Genomic DNA, 21,687 nt, shown 5'->3' on the forward strand with positions numbered 1-21,687 from the left:
AAACCTAGTTTTTTTGTTGTTTTTCTTTTTAACAACCACTCACTTTTTTCTCTGTGGTTTGGGTGCCTAGAGCAGGCAATTCTTTTATTATTAAAAATGGTCTTATTTAACAAAGATTTTTTAAGACTTTCTTTTTCCCTTTAAATATAGGTAAATGCAGAGGGGACACCGGAGGAAGTTTTTCTTCAACTCTGCACAGCTATTGACTCTATTTTCTGAAGGCAAAAAAAAGCATGCACATCAAGGAGAGTGGAGACAGAAAAAAATATTAAAAGGCTCATCCCTTAACACAATATTGTTTAAAGTTAAACCGTTTGTGTCCCCCATCCCCACCCCACCCCAGATCCTGACATTGCTGTTTGCTTCTGAGCTTGACCTTTCCGAGAGGTGTCTGGAAATCATGCATGGTGTATTTGGTATTATCTAACCTCTTCTTCCTAATTCAGACAGCCGTCCGCACCCCCAGCACGCACACTCTTCCGTCACATCAGCTGTGCCTCAGAGCTGCTAGCTAGTACGTGAACAGAGCGTGGTGTTCAGTTGTGCCCTCAGGACCTGCTAGTCTGACCATTTCTCTGTCATCAAACAGGGGGTTAGTGCCCCCCTAATGCCCCATCACATTTTCCTTCCTCACCCCAAGATTTACATGCTGTTGCCTGATAAAGGGCCTTACCATGGGGCGGGGAGGCACCTGGGTACCTCCTCTAGTGGCTGTTTCCTCAAGTCTCATCCACTAGTAGCTCAGAGCCAGAGAGACTGGTCTGATAGCTCCAAGTGGTGATAAGAAATATGATTAAATTTGAAAATTTGATAAGTAAAACAATGTGAAATTGTATAGCTTTTCCAAGGCTGTAAAACCCAGACTAGTCACCAATAACATTTCTGCATTCATTTTTAGGAAACTGGCTACTACTTGGAATACTGTCATATGACAAAGAAAACAAATTGAATAAATTGTCTAACCTAATCTCTTTTACACCTGGTGGTGCATTTCAGCAATTATACATTAATACCAATGACCAAACATAACGTAAAGCATGAGGTGATTTGTTACTGCGTTCACTGGAATAATGTCAACTTATAGTTTTGATTTTATAAGATCGTGTATTTATTACTGCCAAACAAGAAAGTAACAGTAACAATACTGATGTGGGTGGGAGAGGCATGTCAGTACATGATGTTTAACAGATCCCAGTGCTGTATTTGTTTCATACGGGCCTTTTCCAGGGCTGTGCAAACCTTATCATATCCATATGTAAAACTGTGCTTTACCCTGCTTCAAACCAGTGAGGTTTGGGTTCTCTTTTGTGTTATCAGTTGCCAAATCAGAGCTTCTTATATATTCTCCTGGAATAACTGCATCTTCCATTCAGTCACTACAAATGACCATAGTTTCAGTTTGCATGCTGTTCTTTTCCCTTCAATGGTCGTGCTGATAAGGATCCAATTCTGGGACAGAATTGTATTTTTAAAGTCATTTTTTTTTTCTTGAAATGGATATATGTACAAATAAAATAAATGGAACACAGCATAGCTCTTTTTCTATTTATTTGTAACTCACATCATTCTGGAAAGCACTTGAAGCCTTATTCCAAACAGAATTAGAAGCAAACACAGTTAATAGTTGAGATTTATGATATGCTCATATGGTTTTAATTTTGGCCGTAGATCAGTTCTGAGCTATTACATAGAGAATTCTCAGTGTACTCATGATACATGGTAATTTTTATGTTTCCTTTTGCCCTAGCAATCATTCTTAAACAGAAATGTAGTGTTTGCTAAAGAAGAAATTAAATTTCTTTGGTTACAATTATGCCTGTATTACCAAAAAGGGGCATGTTCCTTCAACTCACACAGTTATCAAGTACTTTATTACCACCCCAGTTGTCTCACTCTCTGTACGGGAGCACAAGGAGCATTTGAGCAAATCAGAATCAGAGGGTGAAAATGATCAGTTATGCCAAAAACACAGAATGACTCTTTGTAGGAATTAACATTCTTTAAACACATACCACATATTGGCAAACACAGTTCATGCCTACCACAGCTCGGACAGCTTGAGTACGGGATAGGAGACAACAGATGCCGTGACCTTTATGGCTGTAGCTGGCTGTCCTCTTGAAAAAAAAAAAGGAATCGGCAGAGGTAAATAAATGGCTTTGCCCCTGAAGAGGATCTGGAGATGCAACAGACTGCTAAAACGTGTTACGGACGTGGATGGCTTGAAATGACATCACTACTTTAAAGTCACAGGATTTTAGAGCAGGAAAGGATCTTAGAGGTCTCTGCCCAGCAGAAGCCCTTGTGTGTATGTGAAAGACATCAGAACACAATCCAAACTCCTTTACAATGGTCTACATTCAAGGCCTCACCTGCTCTGCCTCTGTACCCTGTATCACCCCATCAACTACATTCTCCTCTTGCTCGTTTGGCTCAAGCTACACGGGCCCTCTTAATGTTGCCTGAACAAGCCAAGATCTCTGCTGGATCAGACCCTCGTTGTTGCTGTCCCGCCTCTTCCTCCAGGTTATCCACAGGCCGATTCCCTCACTCCGTCCAGGTCTCATCGAGCATTCTTTGATTACTCCATCTAAAATGACAGGCTGGTCCTCATTCTTCCACCATTTTTCTTCAAACATTATTTTCTTCACAACATTTATCTCTGCCTAACTTTATGTAGTATTTTATATTTATGTGTTTACTGGTGCTCTTCTGCATTAGACCATAAGGCTCTAGAAGGGCAAAGCTTTATACCCTCCATCCCACACCCAATTATTAAAAGCTAACACTTATATCCTCTGAAACTTGGTTATTTCATCTGTACAGTGGACATAATAGTAAGCAACCTCACAGAGGGGTTGCAAGTATTCAACAAGTTAGTAATACATGTAAATCATTTACTAGTTCCTAGAGTTCAATAAAAGGTGGTTCTTTGTCAATATTTGTTGAGTGCCTCACTTTCACAATTGGGACTGGGACCCAGAATTTCCACTCCAGTGCCCTTTCACTCTAAAAACATGGCAGAGAATCAAGGTTTACGGCCTAACTGGGAACCCAGAGGAAACCATAATCTTCTCAGCCACCCAGGCTTGAACATCCTCCAGATAAGATAGGACGCAATTCTTCAATACTCTCAGAGCCCTATAAAGATCTCCGAGGCAGGCCCCCAAAGGGCCCCACGTAGGCACTCACAGACACACTCAGACATATGTGGTCTCTCCTACCTTTCTGGAGAAAAAATATAACTCATCAAAACACTGATTATACTAGTACTAAATATTTATTAAAAATCTAAGAGCCAGGCAGGCCACAGGGACACAGATAGGGATGGTCTTTGTCCTTATGGAGCTAAATGGGATACCACTGCTCAAAAATTCATTTAACTGGCTACACGAAAAAAAAAGTTAAAAAAAAAAAAAAAGGTATTTTTTTTCTGGGATTCTATCAACAGGAGGTTATTTTCATAAGGTTAAAAAATAAAAATACTTTACAACCTAAAAGGTCAATGCCTCTATAATCTCTGTGGAGGAAAAAACTACTTGTTATCTGGAAAAAAAACAAAACAAAACAAGTACTTCCAATTCCATCCAGTGCAACTAGAACAATGGCTTTCAAAATCTGTTACCTACATTAAGAAATACAGTTTATATAGCATGCCATAGTAATAACTAAAAAAAGACTTTCACAAAACAGTATTTATCCTTACTACCTGTGATATGCTATTTTCTTGAAAAAAAAAATGTTCTTCATATCTCAGTACACTGTTGTCTTCTGTACTGTAATTTAAACACAAGGGAAAAGGGAAGGAAACTGGGTAAGGCATACTATTAGGTTAAGTGAGAGGCACCAAGCATGCATGGAAACAAATTCTGTCTCAGGCAGGAGACTTTGCCTAAAACCTCAAGATCACATGTTTGCTGTCAAATTAGAATATGTAAATTATACGTCTGGGTGGTTTTCTAGAACTCAGTGCTGTCTTCCCATCCAAGGATCTGCTTCCTATTCTGTACCATGAACCTGGACCTGTCCTCAGGTCTGTGGCTCTAGGAACCATGCCACACCAGGAAAAAAGAGTGAAAAGCAACCCCTACACACTTCCATCTCCAAACCTTAGTGATGCCTGACACAAAGGGAATGTTCTTGCTCCATAAATTGGGTAGTGACTCTGCAGCAATCTGTCTAGGTTAAAATCTAAGCAGGACCACTCTGCTAACCATATGACCTTGGGCAAGTTATTTAACCTCTCTGGCTAGATCTCCTCATATGAAAACAGGTTAACAAATGCACCTTTCTCCTAAGGTTGCGAGAATTAAATCTGCTACTGTATGCTGGCTTGGTTCATAGTAAGCACTTACTCGGTTTTGTGCTTGTTATTAGTGCACACCACACCGATCAAAGCCTCCTCTGCTTAAACCTTAAAGCAGTGGTTTTAGGTGTCACTAAAAGTTCCTTCAGTTCTTATCAAACAACTTGAACATAATATTTCAGGAAATACATCTGACCTACATCTGACCTACCACTTAATATGCAAGGCTTTCACAAGTAGGTCTATGTTGTCTCTTAAGGCCAATACTTCTCTGTAGGAGATCGAAGGACTACTTGTAAAAGACAGCCCTGCCTATTCCTGCAGTCCGCCAATTAAAACACCACCACCATATTACTACTCGTGCTACTACTACCACTGCTACTATTACCATATAGGGCCTTTTTAAGCCAGGAGGACTACTTGCCTGAAGGTGAAAAATGCAAAATTAACACATCTTCACTCAAGCAGAAAATAATCCTCTTTGCCACTCAAAGTTCTCAAAATCTTTGCTCTTGAAAAATACAGTTAAGTGGATTTATTTTGTGTATTGTTTACATCAGAATTGTATCACACACAGCCCTCTTCCAAAGCATACTTTATGGGATTTTTGAATAAACCTGAATGGTCCTCCCCCAATAATCAGTATTATTTCTATACAAACACAGAAGTTACTACCAAGTGCTGCTGTCTTGCTGCAAGAAGGCAGATTTCCTAGCATATATCAGTTAACATTTAATATCAAAATGCCCAAATGTTAACAACTCCTTCTTCTTCCCCCCAACTACTGATTCCAGGGTAAGAAGTAAAGCTCAAGTCCATTTCCTGTTCTTCCTGATGCAATATATTTTATCAACATCAGTAATCTTTAGTCAATATATTACTTTAAAATTCTCATATTTCTATACTTAAAATAACATTACTTTTCTCAGTTAAAAAAATTCAAGGTATGATTTTAGTACCCTACAACATATTGAAGGAGTATTAAATAACGTTCCCTTGACTTAAAATTGGAAAAAACGGGACTTAGTCCAAAAACTAGGTGAGTATAATACTTAATCTTAGAATACTTATGTGATCTCTTCCAATAGTCAATAATAATTGCCAGTGAATAGAGTGATTTTCAAAAACCATCTGTTTAAATTAAACACGTGAAGAGGCTTACTTTCATCTAAAAAAATTAAGAGTAAAATTTTTCAGCCCGAGTATAGTTTTCACATCTGGACATTAATAATAGCCTTTTTAACCATGGTGTGTGTTCTTTTTGTAAGCTAGTTTAAATAGTGTCTCAGCACACACTGAGTGAAAAGATTACCATCTTCTCTCAGAGCTTCTCAAGTTCATTTCCATAATACTATATAGTCCTTACTCTTTTTCAAGGACAGAAAGGTAAAGCAACCCCCTAAAAAAATTTTTTTTTTGTTTTAACACTAGTAAAACAAATCCAAAATCTAACCAAAAAGGAAGTCACAACAAGCATTCTATAATATAAACAGACAGTATCCACATAGTTTATTTCTCACAGTTCTCCTGACAAATGAACATTATTCAAGAACATACTGTATACACAGATAAGAAGAAACATACAAAATGTTTTAAATGATGCACAACAAAATCCAGCAGTATAAAAGAATGCATGTGAACTCTTGCTCACTGCGCAGACTAAATTTAATCACTTGTTTAAATAGTAATAAAAATACAATCTTTTATGGATCTTGTGCAGACTACAAAAGAGGGAAATTATTACCATATATATGATTTTTATATTAGGCAGTTTTCTTTGATGAGTTGCACTGACAACTCCAAATACAGAGGCAGAAGGCTGTGTATTTTAAAGGAATTAATGTTGTGAATTAGAGACTTTACACAGTTACTACCACTGGCACTTTTCACCATAGTTTGTACACATCACATGATCATCTTATATAACATTACATTTAAAAAATATATCTGAGCGACAATTTTATAACATTCACACACCATGAGCTGGTCAAGGAAGCAATGCCACAGTGCCTCCTGTAGTGCTTCGCTGTTGGTAATAAGGACAGTTCATTGTGGTTAAAAGAAATTAGACATCAATATGGTTAAGCAGCTCCGATTTACTAAAGGCCATCAGTGGCCACCACTGGGACAGTGAGTTCTTTTAAAGTGTTTATCCTAGAAGCAAACACCATCATTGGTTAAAACTTTGTCTAAGAAGTCAGCTTCTGTGCCGAAAACTATTTTCACAAAACTGAAAGCTACTAAACTGTTTTAATATAAATACTTTGTCTTCTCATTATCCTATTTATGACCGAGTTCTTTGAAACCTTTGGAATTTACTCTCTTTAATGTGTGCTCTCGTTTCCATCTCACCCATTTAATATCACCACCTAAAAGGCTTTAAGGTGGTGGTGAGAAATTCACCAGGGAAACCCTTTGCTCACCAGGAATGCTCGGCTGCTGAACAGTGATCTAGAGCCACAACGGTGCAGAGCTGGACTTGACAAGAACACTCAGGAAGCTGTCATGCTGTGAGTGTCATTTCAGGGAAAGCAGAGAATCTTTCCAAACTGTGCACATAATTCACAATGATACCATTGCTATGTGTTGAAGAGGACTAGTATACGATGTTCTCTTCCATGTCATCTGTTTGCTGGAAAGTAGTTTGGGTCAAGGTAATTATAACTGGTGCCCTGGGACACACAGTAGTCTCTGTCTAAGAATGTCTCTGACCTATAAACAGGTTCTAATTGGTGATCTTCCTTGTGAATATCTGTTTCATGTAGGCTGCAAAGAAAACACACACACACAAACACACACACACAGACACATCAATACACGGCACTGGATGCATTTTGGAGTAGGTATTATAAAACTTCCTCACAGTTCCACTTCTTTAATCCACCAAAATCTCTAACGGAAATTTACTTGAGATGTGGTATAATTAAAGAAAATTTCTTAATTGCCTACAACAACAAAGCTTAACCCACTAAATGTAGTCATTTTCTAAGTAGTTTGGAAATCAAATTCACTAGTGGCTGAAAAGCTCTTTACTTGTCAAAACTGAAGACCTAATATGAAGTAAACACTTACCAGTCTGAACAAGAATCACAGAAATCCAAAGACATTTCTGGAGGACAATCCTGGCAGTGCCACCGAACACCCTGGATAGGTTCTATGCCACAGTTATCGCACTAGAAAAGTTTCAGAGAGAAAAATATTAAGCTACATTTTTCCAAAACCTTTTTTTCCTGCTGGGAAACAAAGGATGTGCACAAAAACATCTCTCTCCCCAAGGAACTAGACAGTAATATAACACGAAAATGGTTGTATATTAGATATAATTTCTAGCAAACTAGCACAAATTTCATTCATTCAAGATGAATGTGCAGGTGAGTGACAGGTACATTATAATAACCAAGGGATGACCTTCAATATGCTCCACTTTACTTTAAAAAAAATTTTTTTTAATTTTAATTCCAGTAAAGTACAGTGTTCTATTAGTTTCAGGTGTACAATATAGTGATTCAACAATTCTATACATTACTTACTCAATGCTCATCATGGTAAGTGTTACTTACTACTTTAATTGACTTTTTAACATTTTAAGTAGGGGGTGCCTAGGTGGCTCAGCCAATTAAGCGTCTGACTCTTGATTTCAGCTCAGGTAGGGATCTCACGGTTCGTGGGATGGAGCCCTGCATCAGGCTCTGAGCTGACAGCATGGAGTCTACTTAAGATCCTCTCTCGGGATGCCTAGGTGACTCAGTCGGTTGAGCGACCGACTTTGGCTCAGGTCATGATCTCAAGGTTTGTGAGTTCGAGCCCCATCTCAGGCTCTGTGCTGACAACTCAGAGCCTGGAGCCTGCTTCAGATTCTGTGTCTCCCTCTCTCTCTGCCCCTCCCCCACTTGTGCTCTGTCTCTGTCTCAGAAACATTTAAAAAAAAAAAAAAGATTCTCTCTCCCTCTCTGCCCCTCCCCCATTTATGCTTGCTTGTTGCTCCAAAATAAACTCCTTTTAAAAAGTAAATAAAATTTCAAGTAAACCATTTGCAAATTTAGACATTTGAGTGTTCATAACTATTTATTTTTTAAGTTTATTTATTTATTTTGAGAGAGACAGAGAGAGAGAGACAGCGTGAGGAAGAGGCAGAGAGAGAAACCCAGCCTGGTATCCTGCTCTCAGGAGGGCCCAAAGGGGGCTCAATCCCACGAACAGTGAGATCATGACCTGGGCCAAAGTCAAGTATTGGATGCTTAACTGAGCCACTCAGGTGCCCCAATAACTATTTAAAGGTACCTCAGACCAATGTATAATGACCGTGATTGAGAACCACTGACTTAATACCATAGTTAAAACTGTATAATTACAGAACTACTTAACAAGCTATCATTACCAAACCCAAGAGAACCCAAAATCCTCTCTAAACTTTTATCTTACTGAATTATTCTTCAAAGCCTGAAGAAGCCTAATTACTAATGCCCATAACAAAGAAAAGGCAGATCTACCTCCTTCTTAGTGTGGTGGCATTGTCGTAGCCCTCAGTGTCTTTGGGACAATTTTGGAAATAAATCTCATTTCTAGTTTCTTTGATCATCAGACCAACTAGAGTGACCGACAGGTTAGTAAACAAGCCACAGCTGGGTCTTAGGGCAAATTTTGAGAAGTGGAGAGTTTCCTCTTGAAAGGCCAGAGATACCAATTAGGAAAATTTCTAATGGAGAAGCAAGGTCATGGAAAGATCAAGAGGAAAAATCATTTAATATAGTATGGCTAATGGCCATACTAGAGAATGAGAGGTATAATTTTAAGTTTCTGTTTATCAGTCACAGCACGCATCAGTATTTTTATGTATACCACTACCAGCAAATCTATATCTCATGGTCTCAGTTTTACTTCCTCCAATCTCACCAAGTACAGCCAATTCTAAAGTCCAAAGGTTCTCAAACTTGTCAATCTCTCTCAATTTCCATAGCCACCAATCAAACCTCAGACATTCTCATCTTTGGTCTAAATTACCAAAAGAATTTCTAACCAGTCACCCTGCCTCTAGCTTTGCTTTCTTCTTTCCATTCTCCATACTAAGTCCAGAATTATCTTTTTCTCCTTCACCTATTTTTTTTCAACTACATAAATAACATACATGAATACATTACTGTTTACAAAATTTAACAATACAGCTGTCAGAGATTATCCACTCTAAACCCACTGCCTTCTCCAAGGTTATCTATACTAATAGTGTAAGTAACTGGAATGATTTTTCTGAAATGCAAATTTCATGTTACTGTCTACTTAAGATTCTTCAATGGTTCCCCAACCTCATTAAGGAAAGTTTAAACTCCTCAGTAAATCTCAAAGGCACCTTAATAGCAGCACTACTACTCTCTGATATGTTCTCTAGCCATAGTCAACTATGTTTACTAATTTAATTTCTCTAAATTCCTTATGAGACGAAAACAGAATAAGGACAGAAACCGAGTCCATCTTGTTTACTAATGAATCCCTAGCAGTTAAGCAAAGTGCCTGGAACATAATGGGTATTTCAAAATTTTGTGGACTGAATGGATATATTTCTAGTAGCCTGAACGGCGAAAAGAAATTTCTCATCTATGAACAAGAGCAACAGCTCCAATGGATGAAAGGATAAAGAAAATGTGAAACACACACACACACACACACACACACACACACACACACACACACAGGAATATTATTCAGCCCTAAAACAAAAAGAAATCCTCCATTTGTGATAACATGGATGAGAAAGTGGAGGACATTATCCTAAGTAAAATAAGCCACAGAAGTTAACAAGTGCCATATAATCTCACTTATGAATGAAATGAAAAACTCAAACTCAGAAGCAGAGGGTAGAACAGTGGTTGCCAGGGGCTGCGAGGTGGGAGAAATGAGGAGATGTTAGTCTAAGGATACAAATTTTCAATTGTAAGAGAAATCAGTTCTGGAGGTCTAATGGACAGCATGGGATTAATAATATGGTACTGTATACTTGAAATTTGCTAAGAGAGTACACTTTTCTCACCACACACACACACACACACACACACACACACACACACAGACACGAAAAAGGTAACTATGTGAGGTGATGTTTTTACACCTTAATATTTTGTACACTTTAAATATATACAATTTTTGTCAGTTATATCTCAGTAAAACTGAGAATAAGAAAGAAAAATAGCTAGACAAAAACACCTCATATTTTACCTCAAAATATAGATACCTGTATGTTTGTCTTCTTCCCATAGAATCATAAACCTACTGAGATCAGAAACTGTAGCACACTACTTTATATAAATGAATAAGACTAGAGCTAAACTTACTTTTATCTGTATGCTGGGAAGTCTGGAATTTAAAGCTGCAGAAACTACTTTAAATCTCTCTTATCACCCTTCCAAAAATTAAATGAATAGTAGAATTTACCTTGAAGCCCACATGTTGTACAAATCCACTTTCAGCTTGCATCTGCTGGAGTTTCTGCTTCTTTAACTTTTTAAACTGTAATAGTTCCTTATATTCAGGTAAATTCCTATACATAATAGGAATACTTTCTTCATCCTAATAATAAAACAGGAAACAAAAATGTCTGATAATCAAAATGAACTAACAGGGGGTGCCTGGGTGGCTCAGTTGGTTGAGTATCCGACTTCAGCTTGGGTCATGATCTCGTAATTTGTGGGTTGGCCCCCATGTCGGGCTCTGTGCTGACAGCTCAGAGCCTGGAGCCTGCTTTGGATTCTGTGTCTCCCTCTCTCTCTGCCCCTCCCCTGCTCACGCTCTCTCTCTCTCCCAGAAACAAATAAACATGAAAAAATCATTTAAAAAAAAAAACAGTAAGAAATACTGACACAGAATATTTTTCTACTAATAAAATATTTTTCACTTTTAAGATACTTTACCTTATAGGGCTGACAGAAAATTAGCGTTGCTATTAGCAATATTTTAGACTAACACTTTTGGAGGGCTTCTTAATGCAACAGTAATATTGAACTGTACAAAGTACCAGGGGATGATTCCTACCTCTGTCATACACTAATGCAGACTCAACCCTATCCCAACACATTCATGGCTCCTTGTGATACTCTTTATAATCTACTTCTACCTCATCTGCACGAAGCTCCTCTTCTCTAGAACATTTTTTATGCTTTCTCAAGTAAATATCACATTTTCTTAACAAAGAGCAAACCACTTTCTGCTCTGTATACTCCCAATAATCAAGGCAGGACATTCCTGTCTTACCCAAGGGGATAAACTAAATTACGAAGATGATCATTTAGAAGACTATAAAAAATGAATACTACAACTATAGAAATACATGAAGCTGAAGTTGACAGATGAATCACTAACTGCTTCCTACCTATTCTCCCAATTTATTTGTGCTCTGCCATCAATGATCCATTTCTTTCCTTCATGACCTCATGATCCCATGGTCACTAATATCTACAATGCTCCTGAAAGCATCTCCAATTCACTGACCCCATCCATAGTCTATCAATCCTGGTCCAGATAACTCCTACCCCTCCCATTCCTCTTGCTCTCATATTAGGTATTATTAACTACAATGTTTATTTTATGTCAAGGAAACCGGTGTCTATAAAAATAACATTTACCCAAGGTCACATAATTAATCAATTATGGAGTCAGGTGATTTGAACCCAGATTTGTCTGAATATTTAGTAACTCCTTATACACTCAGCAGCCTAAGGCCTAAATCTAAGAGCTACCCTTAATTTTTCACTGTCATATTTAATCCAACAAAATTGGTCACTACTTAACACTTTCTTAAATTTTTCAAATTGGTCCTCTATAGTATCACTCCTTCCTCCAGCTCCACCATGATTTAAAATCTCCAAATGACTTCCTAACTGTCTACAGAGTCAAGTCCAAAGTCTTCAGCTGAATAAAAGATTGTTTATAATCTCATGCTTCACTTACCTTATCTCCCACCATCTTTCACTCATTTCAAGTTCCTGTCAACTAAAGTGTTAAATTACAGCTACTGTCTTTCTATATCAGCACTGAAAATGACATTAAGTAATGTAATAAATATCTAACACTAATAAATACAATGTGACTTAACTAGTTAAATAATGTGATAAGGAATTTTATAGTGAAATTTATTAAATTCAGATATTTTAAGCAAATACAAAGAGTAGAAACTATGCCAAATTTTTTAATTTGCATTTTAAATCTAAGGATACTATTAAATTTGGCCAACAAGACTAAGTAAAGTTAAATCACCACACAACTAGGATGGCTACTATCAAAACAAAACAAAACAAAACAAAACAGAAAATAACAAGTGTTGACAAGGATATAGAGAAACTGAAACCCTAGTGCACTGTTGGGTAGTATGTAACATGTTGCAGCCACTATAGAAAATAGTATGGCGGTTCCTCAAAAAAGTAAATGTAGAATTAACATATGGATCTAGCAATTCCATTTCTGGGTCTACACCCAAAAGAACTGAATGCAGGGACTCGAACAGGAATTTGTACATCTATGTTCACAGCAACATTATTCACAATAGCCACAAAGTGAAAGCAAACCAAGTGTCCAATGACAGATGAATAGATAAAATGTGGTATACACATACCATGAAATATTTATTATTCAGCCTTAAAAAGGAAGGAAAGAGTGGCACATGTTACAAGGTAGATGAATCTTGAATACATTATGGCAAGTGATGAAAGGCAGTCACAAAAGGACAGAACCTGCAGGATTCCACTTAAATGAGGCACCCAGAGTAGCCAAATTCATAGAGACAAAGTAGGAGGGAGTTGCCAGGGGCTGGAAGGAGAAGGCAATGGGAGATACTGTTTAACGGTTCTGAGTGTCAGTTTTCTAATAAGTAAAGAGTTCTGGAGATTGGGTCACAAAAATATGAACATATGTATTTATCACAATTAAAAAATTTTTTTAAATCCTCATAAACAGGGGCGCCTGGGTGGCGCAGTCGGTTAGGCGTCCGACTTCAGCCAGGTCACGATCTCACGGTCCGTGAGTTCGAGCCCCGCGTCGGGCTCTGGGCTGATGGCTCAGAGCCTGGAGCCTGTTTCCGATTCTGTGTCTCCCTCTCTCTCTGCCCCTCCCCCGTTCATGCTCTGTCTCTCTCTGTCCCAAAAATAAATAAACGTTGGAAAAAAAAATTTTTTTTAAATAAATAAATAAATAAATCCTCATAAACAGATTTCCTTGTTAAAATCATTTTTAAACTTTACTTAAAGAGGAGATCCTATGATTAATTCCAAATGAGGCTAAAATGGTGTACAGATTTTAAAACTACGGAAGTACATACATGTAATCATATGGTTTCTTTAGATATTGATTTCCTAAAAAAAGAACTTGAAATCTATAAATTTTACCACTAGTAGTTTTATAAATATCTGAACAGCTATTTCAAAATTCACAATGATTTGAACTGGTGCTCATTTAAAAATAAATAAATAAAATCAACCAAACAAAAGTTAAATCAAATTCAATCTATTACATATATTAATCTACTCCTCATCTGGCTAAATTTTGTTCCTCCTTCACATGTCACCTTGACTACCACTTCTTTAGAGTTCTTCTACTTAAACTCCAAACTCTAAATAAAGTACTTCTTAAATAATTATAATCAGTTGTTTTTGAAGCACTTTTTAAAATCTGTAATTTATTGATGTGATTACACATTTATCTCCTCCCACAAGACTAAGATTTGTAAGAGCAAAGATCATAAATATTTTGTGCACAACGATGCAGCTGACCTCTAGCAGGGCCTGATATATAAAATGTAGAATCAATATTTTTCAAATGAATAATTCTAATATTAACAAAGTACAAATTTAAGACACAGCAGATATTAGCTATTTTAAAAAGAAAAATTTGTGAAGAATACAATCACTTTATGGTAGTTTCATACCAAATTATACACTCGGTATTTGGCTAATCTAAAAACAGAACAAAAAAAGAGACTTACTTTTACTTGCTGACCTTTCATTAAAATCTCCTTTGCCAATTATTATAAATAATCAGAGTATTAAGAAAGATATAAGATAATCCTTTAAGCAAAGAGCCAGAATCATGTTAGTTACTGAGGAAATGAATTTCAGGATGTAAAATAAAAATATTAACAGCAATAAAAAGAAATGTCTATGGATGGAAAGGAAAATAAAATAAATTGATCTAAATTAGTGTGCAGTCAATAACACCAAGAGGAATTACTTGAAGAGGATTTGACTTTAGTTCTGCAGTGGCATATATCCCAAGGCAAAAAAAAAAGAAAAGAAGAAAGAACTGTCAAAAAAATCTGTTTCCAGTAATCATACTGCTGATGGTAAGGTTAGTATTATTATATTCTGAGACTACTGTGAGCACTATGAGACAAAGAAAGTGAGTATTATGTCAATGTCACTGATATCTAGGATTCTCAGCATGGGAGACAGAAGATACATATTTAAGATCAATAAGGAGAAGTAAAATCCCCAAAGTCCTTAAATTGAATCTGAAATTAAAAAATATAAACTTACGATGTCTTTTTTTTTAATGTTTATTTTTGAGAGAGATAGAGCACAAGCAGGGGATAGATGGGGGTCAGGGGGACACAGTATCAGCAGTGCTCAGTGCTAACAGCAGAGAGCCTGATGTGGAGGCTAGAACTCACAAACTGTGAGACCATGACCTGAGCCAAAGTCAGACACTTAACCGACTGAGCCATCCAGGTGCCCCTGAGGTTTTTTATTTTTTTATTTTTCTTCAAAAGTTTGTTTTTATTTTGAGAGAGAAAGAGAGAGCACATGCGTGCAAGAGAGCACTAGTAGGGGAGGGGCAGAGAGAAGGAGAGACAGGCTTCACACTGCCAGTGTACAGCCCAATGTGGAGTTTGAACTCACGTACTGTGAGATCATGACCTGAGCCAAGATCAAGAGTCAGACGCTTAATCAACTTAGCCATCCTGGTGCCCCATTATTTTTAAACAATAATATAACCTATTTCTCAGCTCTATCCATTAAATAGACCTAAAAACAATGATCAAGCCAGCATCAAGTAGGATTCCTACAGTCAGGCTATCATCTCCACAATTTCCTAATAAAAGAAAGCAGGACTAATTCTAGGTCTGAAGAGGAAAAATACAAGACAATCCTAGAATTTCCTTGTCAGAACAGGTAATGAAGAAGCTATCAAAAACTACTAGAATCTTGTTCAAAGATCCCAAAATCCAACCTGAGTAAGTTACAACTGACCAATGGGCCAATCTGAACACTAATAAAGTCAATAATATCAATGTACTGAAACATAAGAAAATAAACGAAGAATCAAGCAGTTATACTGCCTCTTCCATATGTACCTTAGGGGGAAACAAATAGTTGATGGAGAGGGTTACTTTATAGAATATTCTATCAAATAAATAAAGAAGAATTGAGAGAATATCACTGTTTTGTAACATCTAATGAATTAATGAATCCAGGCAATGATCAATGGCTACTATGTCAAAAAAAAAAAACAGAAAAGACCACCAGACTGATGAAAGTACACATGAAGGAAGTCCTGCCCACCCTAACAAATCTGAATCTGGTCAATTATCTAGATCTACCATTGATTTACAGAAAATGCAGGTAGCAGAAAAACAGAGTAAGTGATAACAATTATCTAGACCCACTATCAATTTACAGAAAATTCAGGGAGCAGAAAAACAGAGGAAGTAACACCAGAGAGAAGCAAACAAAACACACACAGTGGTAAATTCTAATGACCCAGTTTTTCAGCAAAAAAGTTCTATGAAGAGGAAAAAGGGGGTGGGAATGAAGGAAAGGAAGAAATCTATTGTAATTTATGATTGGGGGAAATGTGAACTGAGTGTATATTTGTGTAAAGGATTACCTTTTTATAAACATGATAATAATACTCTGTAATGTCTGGGACTTGCCCCAAAATAATCCAGGATGGAGCTGAGGTGGGTAAAAAGTATAAATCAAAATAAGATCACAACAAACTGATAACTATTGAAGCTGGGTAATAAGTACATGTAGGTTCATTATACTACTCTATTTTTATATGTGTTTTAGAAATTTCTTTTATTAATATACTACATATGTTATATAGAATTCATTATACTACTCTATTTTGCACGTTAAAATTTCTTTTATTTTTATTATGTGTTAATATATATGATATATATTAATATATAATGATTTAACAATATATTGTTTTTTTAAAAGCCCATAAACTTCACTTGTTAATTAAAAGAAACCAACATTCTCTGAAGGATAGGAATAATTTAAAAATTCTGGTGTTCTCATTCTGTAACCTGATCTGTATGATACCTAAATACACAGGTATATATATTTTTATATAAGTAGATAACTTACTGATGCCTCTTCAATAGCAGTGTTCATGTGGCTATGAAAACAGGATCGGTCATCATCTTCATCCATATACACTGGTGGTTCATGGGAAGTCATGAAAGTGGAAGGTTTAAAGAGATGCTTATTAAGGGGGTGCTGTCGTCTGCTTGTGGAAGACTAAGCGAGAAAACAAATTTTTAATTTGGACATTGGAAAATCATTAAAAGAATCAAAGATACTAAAATACACTATTACTTCCTCCATGTCTATCTATTAAAAGGATCCTGGCTCTACCTTTCAGTACATGCTTATGTGGTTGTTTTTTCTATATTATCTAGATTTTTAAAGCACAACCAGATTTACAAAAAAAATGTAGGGGCGGGGGAGATACTCCAAAAACAGTATAATGGCTCACATGCTATCTAGCTTATATTTGTATCTCCAACATTGACCATACTCTTGACATTCAAATGCTGAACTCCTCTTACAGTCATTGTATAGAAGATCCAAGAGGATGAAGTAGCCTAAGCCAGATATAACATGATCAAGTAAAAAAATTTTCCACAACATGATTAATGTCTAAAACTACTGGGGCGCCTGGGTGGCGCAGTCGGTTAAGCGTCCGACTTCAACCAGGTCACGATCTCACGGTCTGTGAGTTCGAGCCCCGTGTCAGGCTCTGGGCTGATGGCTCAGAGCCTGGAGCCTGTTTCCGATTCTGTGTCTCCCTCTCTCTCTGCCCCTCGCCCGTTCATGCTCTGTCTCTCTCTGTCCCAAAAATAAATAAACGTTGAAAAAAAAAAAATTTTTTTTAAAAAAAATAAAACTACTAACACTGATTGATTGCTTACTGTTTGTCAACGTCATTTAACCCTCACAACGTTACTATGAAGTAGTTATTATCACCTCTAATTTAAAGATGGAGGTTAAGGTTCTTGTTCAGGGTGTTACAACTAGACAGTGGTAACACCAAGATTACAAACTGGGCCTGTGTGGGTCCAAGGCCCTCACTCTCAAACCACTATGTAGACTTCCTCTCTTCATAAACAGTAGAGCCACAAAGAATAACCTCAGCTACAGGCAGAACCATCACTTCATCTGTTTCAAGATTCAAACTCCAACCGTGCCAAGGAATCATTGCGTCTATGGCTGGGCTAGATCTCTACAGTCAACAGTCAAAATGTTAATTAACTTAGAGTTCAGTGCATTCAGGAGGGAATACGTTCAGGTTTCTTTAGTATTCTTTTTGTTACCATTACTAGTCTTAACTGTGAAAATATAAGGTACCCAACACATCTAAAGTTAATTTGGAAATTAATCATAAAAATTAGAGCTATTAAACTGAAAACCGCTTATCAAGGTTCCAACATTCCAAAGGTATAGGATGAACTCTACATATGTGATATAAGTAATGCTATACGGGGGAGGTGTGGGAGAGGAGGGAATCCAAATTATTTAAATCAACTGAAAAGTTAAAATGAGCTTCCAAAACTTGGTAACAAGACAAAAAACAAAACTTGTAAAACATGGAGCTGTACAGACAATATTCTTAATGTAAAATTATGTAAAACAGCTTCAATAAGGAAACTAACAGCATTAGATATACTCTTAGCTTCTTATGTGAAGGAAGGCAGTAGTGGTAGAGGGCAAATAACAGGATGATTTACTAAGGAAATGAAAGAGGCCAATTATGTGCTTTATTTTTTGCAATTAAAGCAAAAAACCGTCTACAATTTGATGCAATGGTTTATGTAGGAGAGGAACGACAGCTTTTTTACTGTACAGAATAGAACAGAATAGTGGGAAAAGGGCTGGGATCAGAATCAGAGGATCAGTCGTTCTCAGACTTATTAGCTATATGACTAGACAACTGACTCAATTTACCTTAAGGCCTAGTTTTTTGTTTATTTTTACAATTGTATTTTTAAGTAATCTCTACACCCAACATGGGTCTCAAACTCACAACCCTGAGATCTAGAGTCACATGCTCTACCAATGGCATCGGCCAGGCACCCAAGGCCTAGTTTTCTCATGTATAAAAAGACTGTACAACAGCACCTGGTCCTCAGCTTCCAGTAAGAAGAGTAAAAACTAGCTATTAATATTATTATCAGTAAAGTGAAAGTGATAACACTATCCACACTTCTAGAACTGTAGTGAGAAATAATATATTTTAATAAACATTTCTATTTTTGGATTTACATAGCATATCTAAAAACAGAAATTGATTGTGTTTATTAAAAAGTCAAACATTCTAAAATTTGTAACATCACAAAGGCCTTTCTGATATACCCTCAATCTAAATCTTCCAAGTAGCACCCATTCACATAAACTAACGTACTCCTAAGAAAATAACAAATATAAAGATCATTCAATTTCACTGAGCAGCAATAATGGAAACCTACCCTGTGTCCATCCCCAATATACCAAAATGCTTAGAGTAAGTCAGATTTTAAAAATAAAACAACTTTGTTCTGATAAATGTATACACTTTTACATAGCAATTCTTTGATAAGTTTAATCAAAGATCTAAAGTTTACTTTCTCTATTTTCTTTTTTACCTTTTTGGAGTACATATATAAGTTTGGTGTTCTGCCTGGGACTGGAATGCCAGCTTTAGTTAGTTTTATGAAATACTTCTGCACTCGGCTGGCAACCTAAGAAAATATAATAAGCCATTTAACAAAATTACAAGACATCCGTTATGTGAATAGTTCTTAAAAATTAAAATATACCTGTGTTATCTTAATGAATGCTAACAATCTAAAATTTATCATAAATCTAGATATAATTTTAAACTGCCACCAAACTCATTTATATGTTAAAATCTAGACAAAAAATCATTAAAATACAGGAAATTTGTTGGACTCCAAAGCTAAACGCATATTTTCAACTTGTGAACACTGCAATAAAAACACATCTATTAATATCAATGGTAATGCAAAGAAGAAAACGGCTATATATTTTTTTAGAAAGACAATCAGAGATATTTACTAAGTATGTCACACATCTATTAGCACAGCCTAACCAAGTACACAACTTGGTGCACTCACTAAACATTCAAGAGACACTAAATACATTATATTCTTATTTTTTAGTAATGATCTGAAGCAGAATCATCTCAAGTTGTTTCTGAAGAAATCAACACAAAATATACAATGCTAAAAACAAAACATAACAAAAAAAATCACATACTATAGCACTGTGTAGCTTAAAAATGATGTGGCAAATTTTATGCCAAATGCATTATCCTTCATTAAAAAAACTATCAAAAACAGGCCAGCAATACGCGGCCATCTCCTCAATTACCTGCTTTGCTGTCCTATTGCCCAGTTCATCTGCAATCTTCTGCCAGCGTCGAGATTCTACTTCTTCAGGAGGGTATTTCAGGAGTAGCTGTTCAAGCTTTTTCTAAGACAAATCCAAGACCAAGTTTAATACTGAGTTTCATAAATAAATACATTTACATAAATGAATAAATACATTCACACTTCCTTTTAAACTATAATACACCCCCCACAACTCTGCGGGTTAGGTCACTAGAAATCCTTGATGCGGGAAAATTTTCTAGTAAGGAATTTAAGCTTTACTAGGAAAAATAAGATTAGAGCATAAACCTATGGAAGAACTTAAAGATTCTCTGGTCACTTAAGTAAAAACACAGCACCAAAAATTTTTTTAATTAATTAATAACACTTCATGCATTTTAATGATTTCCACTCACCACCTTTTCTTGCTAGACTATGTTTAGGCTTGCCCCATATAGATTTAACAAAAATATCTAAATTCATTTGGATTTAGACAGAAACTTAAACTTTTCCCTCCTTTGTGTGGTCTTCCACTCAAATATTTGATTTTTAAATCCTGAGCTATCCCCTAAATTGTCACACAGTGCTAAAGATGAAGAATAAACTGGATGCTTGAAATAAAGGTTTCCTAAAGCTTTTCGAAAACTGCTAACTTTATTATAGCTTAGGAGTTAATCCTCATATGAAAGAGAGATGTGTCTCAAACCTTATCCATGAACAGTCCTAGCCTCCTAGCCGTATGCCAAAATGTAACAGAACACTCTGGTGTGACTCTGTCAGCTCCCCTTCATAACAAAAACAAGAATTCACTTTGAGGCACTGTTTTACTTGGCCCTAGGTTTTTCCTCTCTCCCAAAGCTGCATTACAGAAACTTTAATCCACCCATTTCACTATCTTTTTCAATCTACTTCCCACAACCAAGATTCCCGATTTAAAAATCATCTCCAAATAGGAATTCATACGTTCTCAAAATCCAAAATTCTTGAAGTGGGCCAAAAAAAAAAAAAAAAGTATACAGAATGAAGTTTAATATTTTGAATTTTTGGTTAAGAGGGATCACACACAACAATATATACTTTACTCATAATACTGACTCTAATCTGAACCTTTTTTTTAACCTACACAATTCAGAAATATCTATTACCTGTTCCTCAACAGTCCACAGTTGGTTAAATGTTTCAGGTTTGGTATCATCACAAAGGCGTCCTCTTATCATCTGCATATAAAACAAGGCTTTTGTCAAAAATAACAAAGACTACCATTTGATATAGCCAAATAATACACATATTGTGGAATTTTTTAATTAATTTCAAAATATTTTAGTAAATTTATTATATAATGTATAATTTTTTATTGTTTAGAGAATGTTTTCACATTCCTTTATTTCCTTTGGTTTTATACTCCTAGCAATCCTGTGATATAGATGACAACAACTTCATTTTAAAGAAAAGGAAATATTACATTTCCATTCTGAACCCACATGTCAATCAAGGTTCATCTAAAAACTAGTGGCAAGGCCAGGACTCAAATCCTGGTTACATTACACTTACACACAAAGACCTCTTATTTTTAGAATAAACAGTACATGTCACACAGTGTACTAAGCATGTTACATGTACTATTCATTTATTCCTCACACAACTCTACAACACAAGTAATATTAACCCCTTTTTATATAAAAGGAAACTGCAGCTTGGAGGCTTTAATATAAATAACATTTGATGTTCCACCGCTGGTAAGCAATAC

At 36.2% G+C, this 21,687-nt stretch overlaps 2 protein-coding genes across 7 annotated transcripts in view; one reads left to right on the forward strand and one right to left on the reverse strand.

The window, feature by feature from the left end:
- AK5 (adenylate kinase 5) overlaps positions 1-1,531 on the forward strand; it is a 262,870-nt gene extending 261,339 nt beyond the window's left edge. For 3 of the 4 annotated variants that reach the window (XM_040470696.1, XM_040470694.1, XM_040470695.1), the window contains one exon: positions 151-1,529. In XM_040470696.1, the coding sequence (XP_040326630.1) occupies positions 151-219 (69 nt within the window). In that variant the 3' untranslated portion in view covers positions 220-1,529. Of the gene's footprint in view, positions 1-150 lie in introns of all 4 variants that reach the window. The other variant, XM_040470698.1, reaches the window with a different exon arrangement.
- Positions 1,532-21,687, reverse strand: part of ZZZ3 (zinc finger ZZ-type containing 3) — a 107,891-nt gene continuing 87,735 nt past the window's right edge. For all 3 annotated transcript variants that reach the window (XM_040470692.1, XM_040470693.1, XM_040470691.1), the window contains 7 exons: positions 21,086-21,157; positions 19,942-20,043; positions 19,194-19,289; positions 16,657-16,809; positions 10,730-10,864; positions 7,379-7,479; positions 1,532-7,072 (listed from right to left, as the gene is read on the reverse strand). In XM_040470692.1, the coding sequence (XP_040326626.1) occupies positions 6,928-7,072; positions 7,379-7,479; positions 10,730-10,864; positions 16,657-16,809; positions 19,194-19,289; positions 19,942-20,043; positions 21,086-21,157 (804 nt within the window). In that variant the 3' untranslated portion in view covers positions 1,532-6,927. The remainder of the gene's footprint in view (positions 7,073-7,378; positions 7,480-10,729; positions 10,865-16,656; positions 16,810-19,193; positions 19,290-19,941; positions 20,044-21,085; positions 21,158-21,687) is intronic.

Source organism: Herpailurus yagouaroundi, unplaced genomic scaffold (assembly GCF_014898765.1).
Source record: "Herpailurus yagouaroundi ecotype Mexico unplaced genomic scaffold, PumYag 77, whole genome shotgun sequence".
NCBI lineage: Eukaryota > Metazoa > Chordata > Mammalia > Carnivora > Felidae > Herpailurus > Herpailurus yagouaroundi.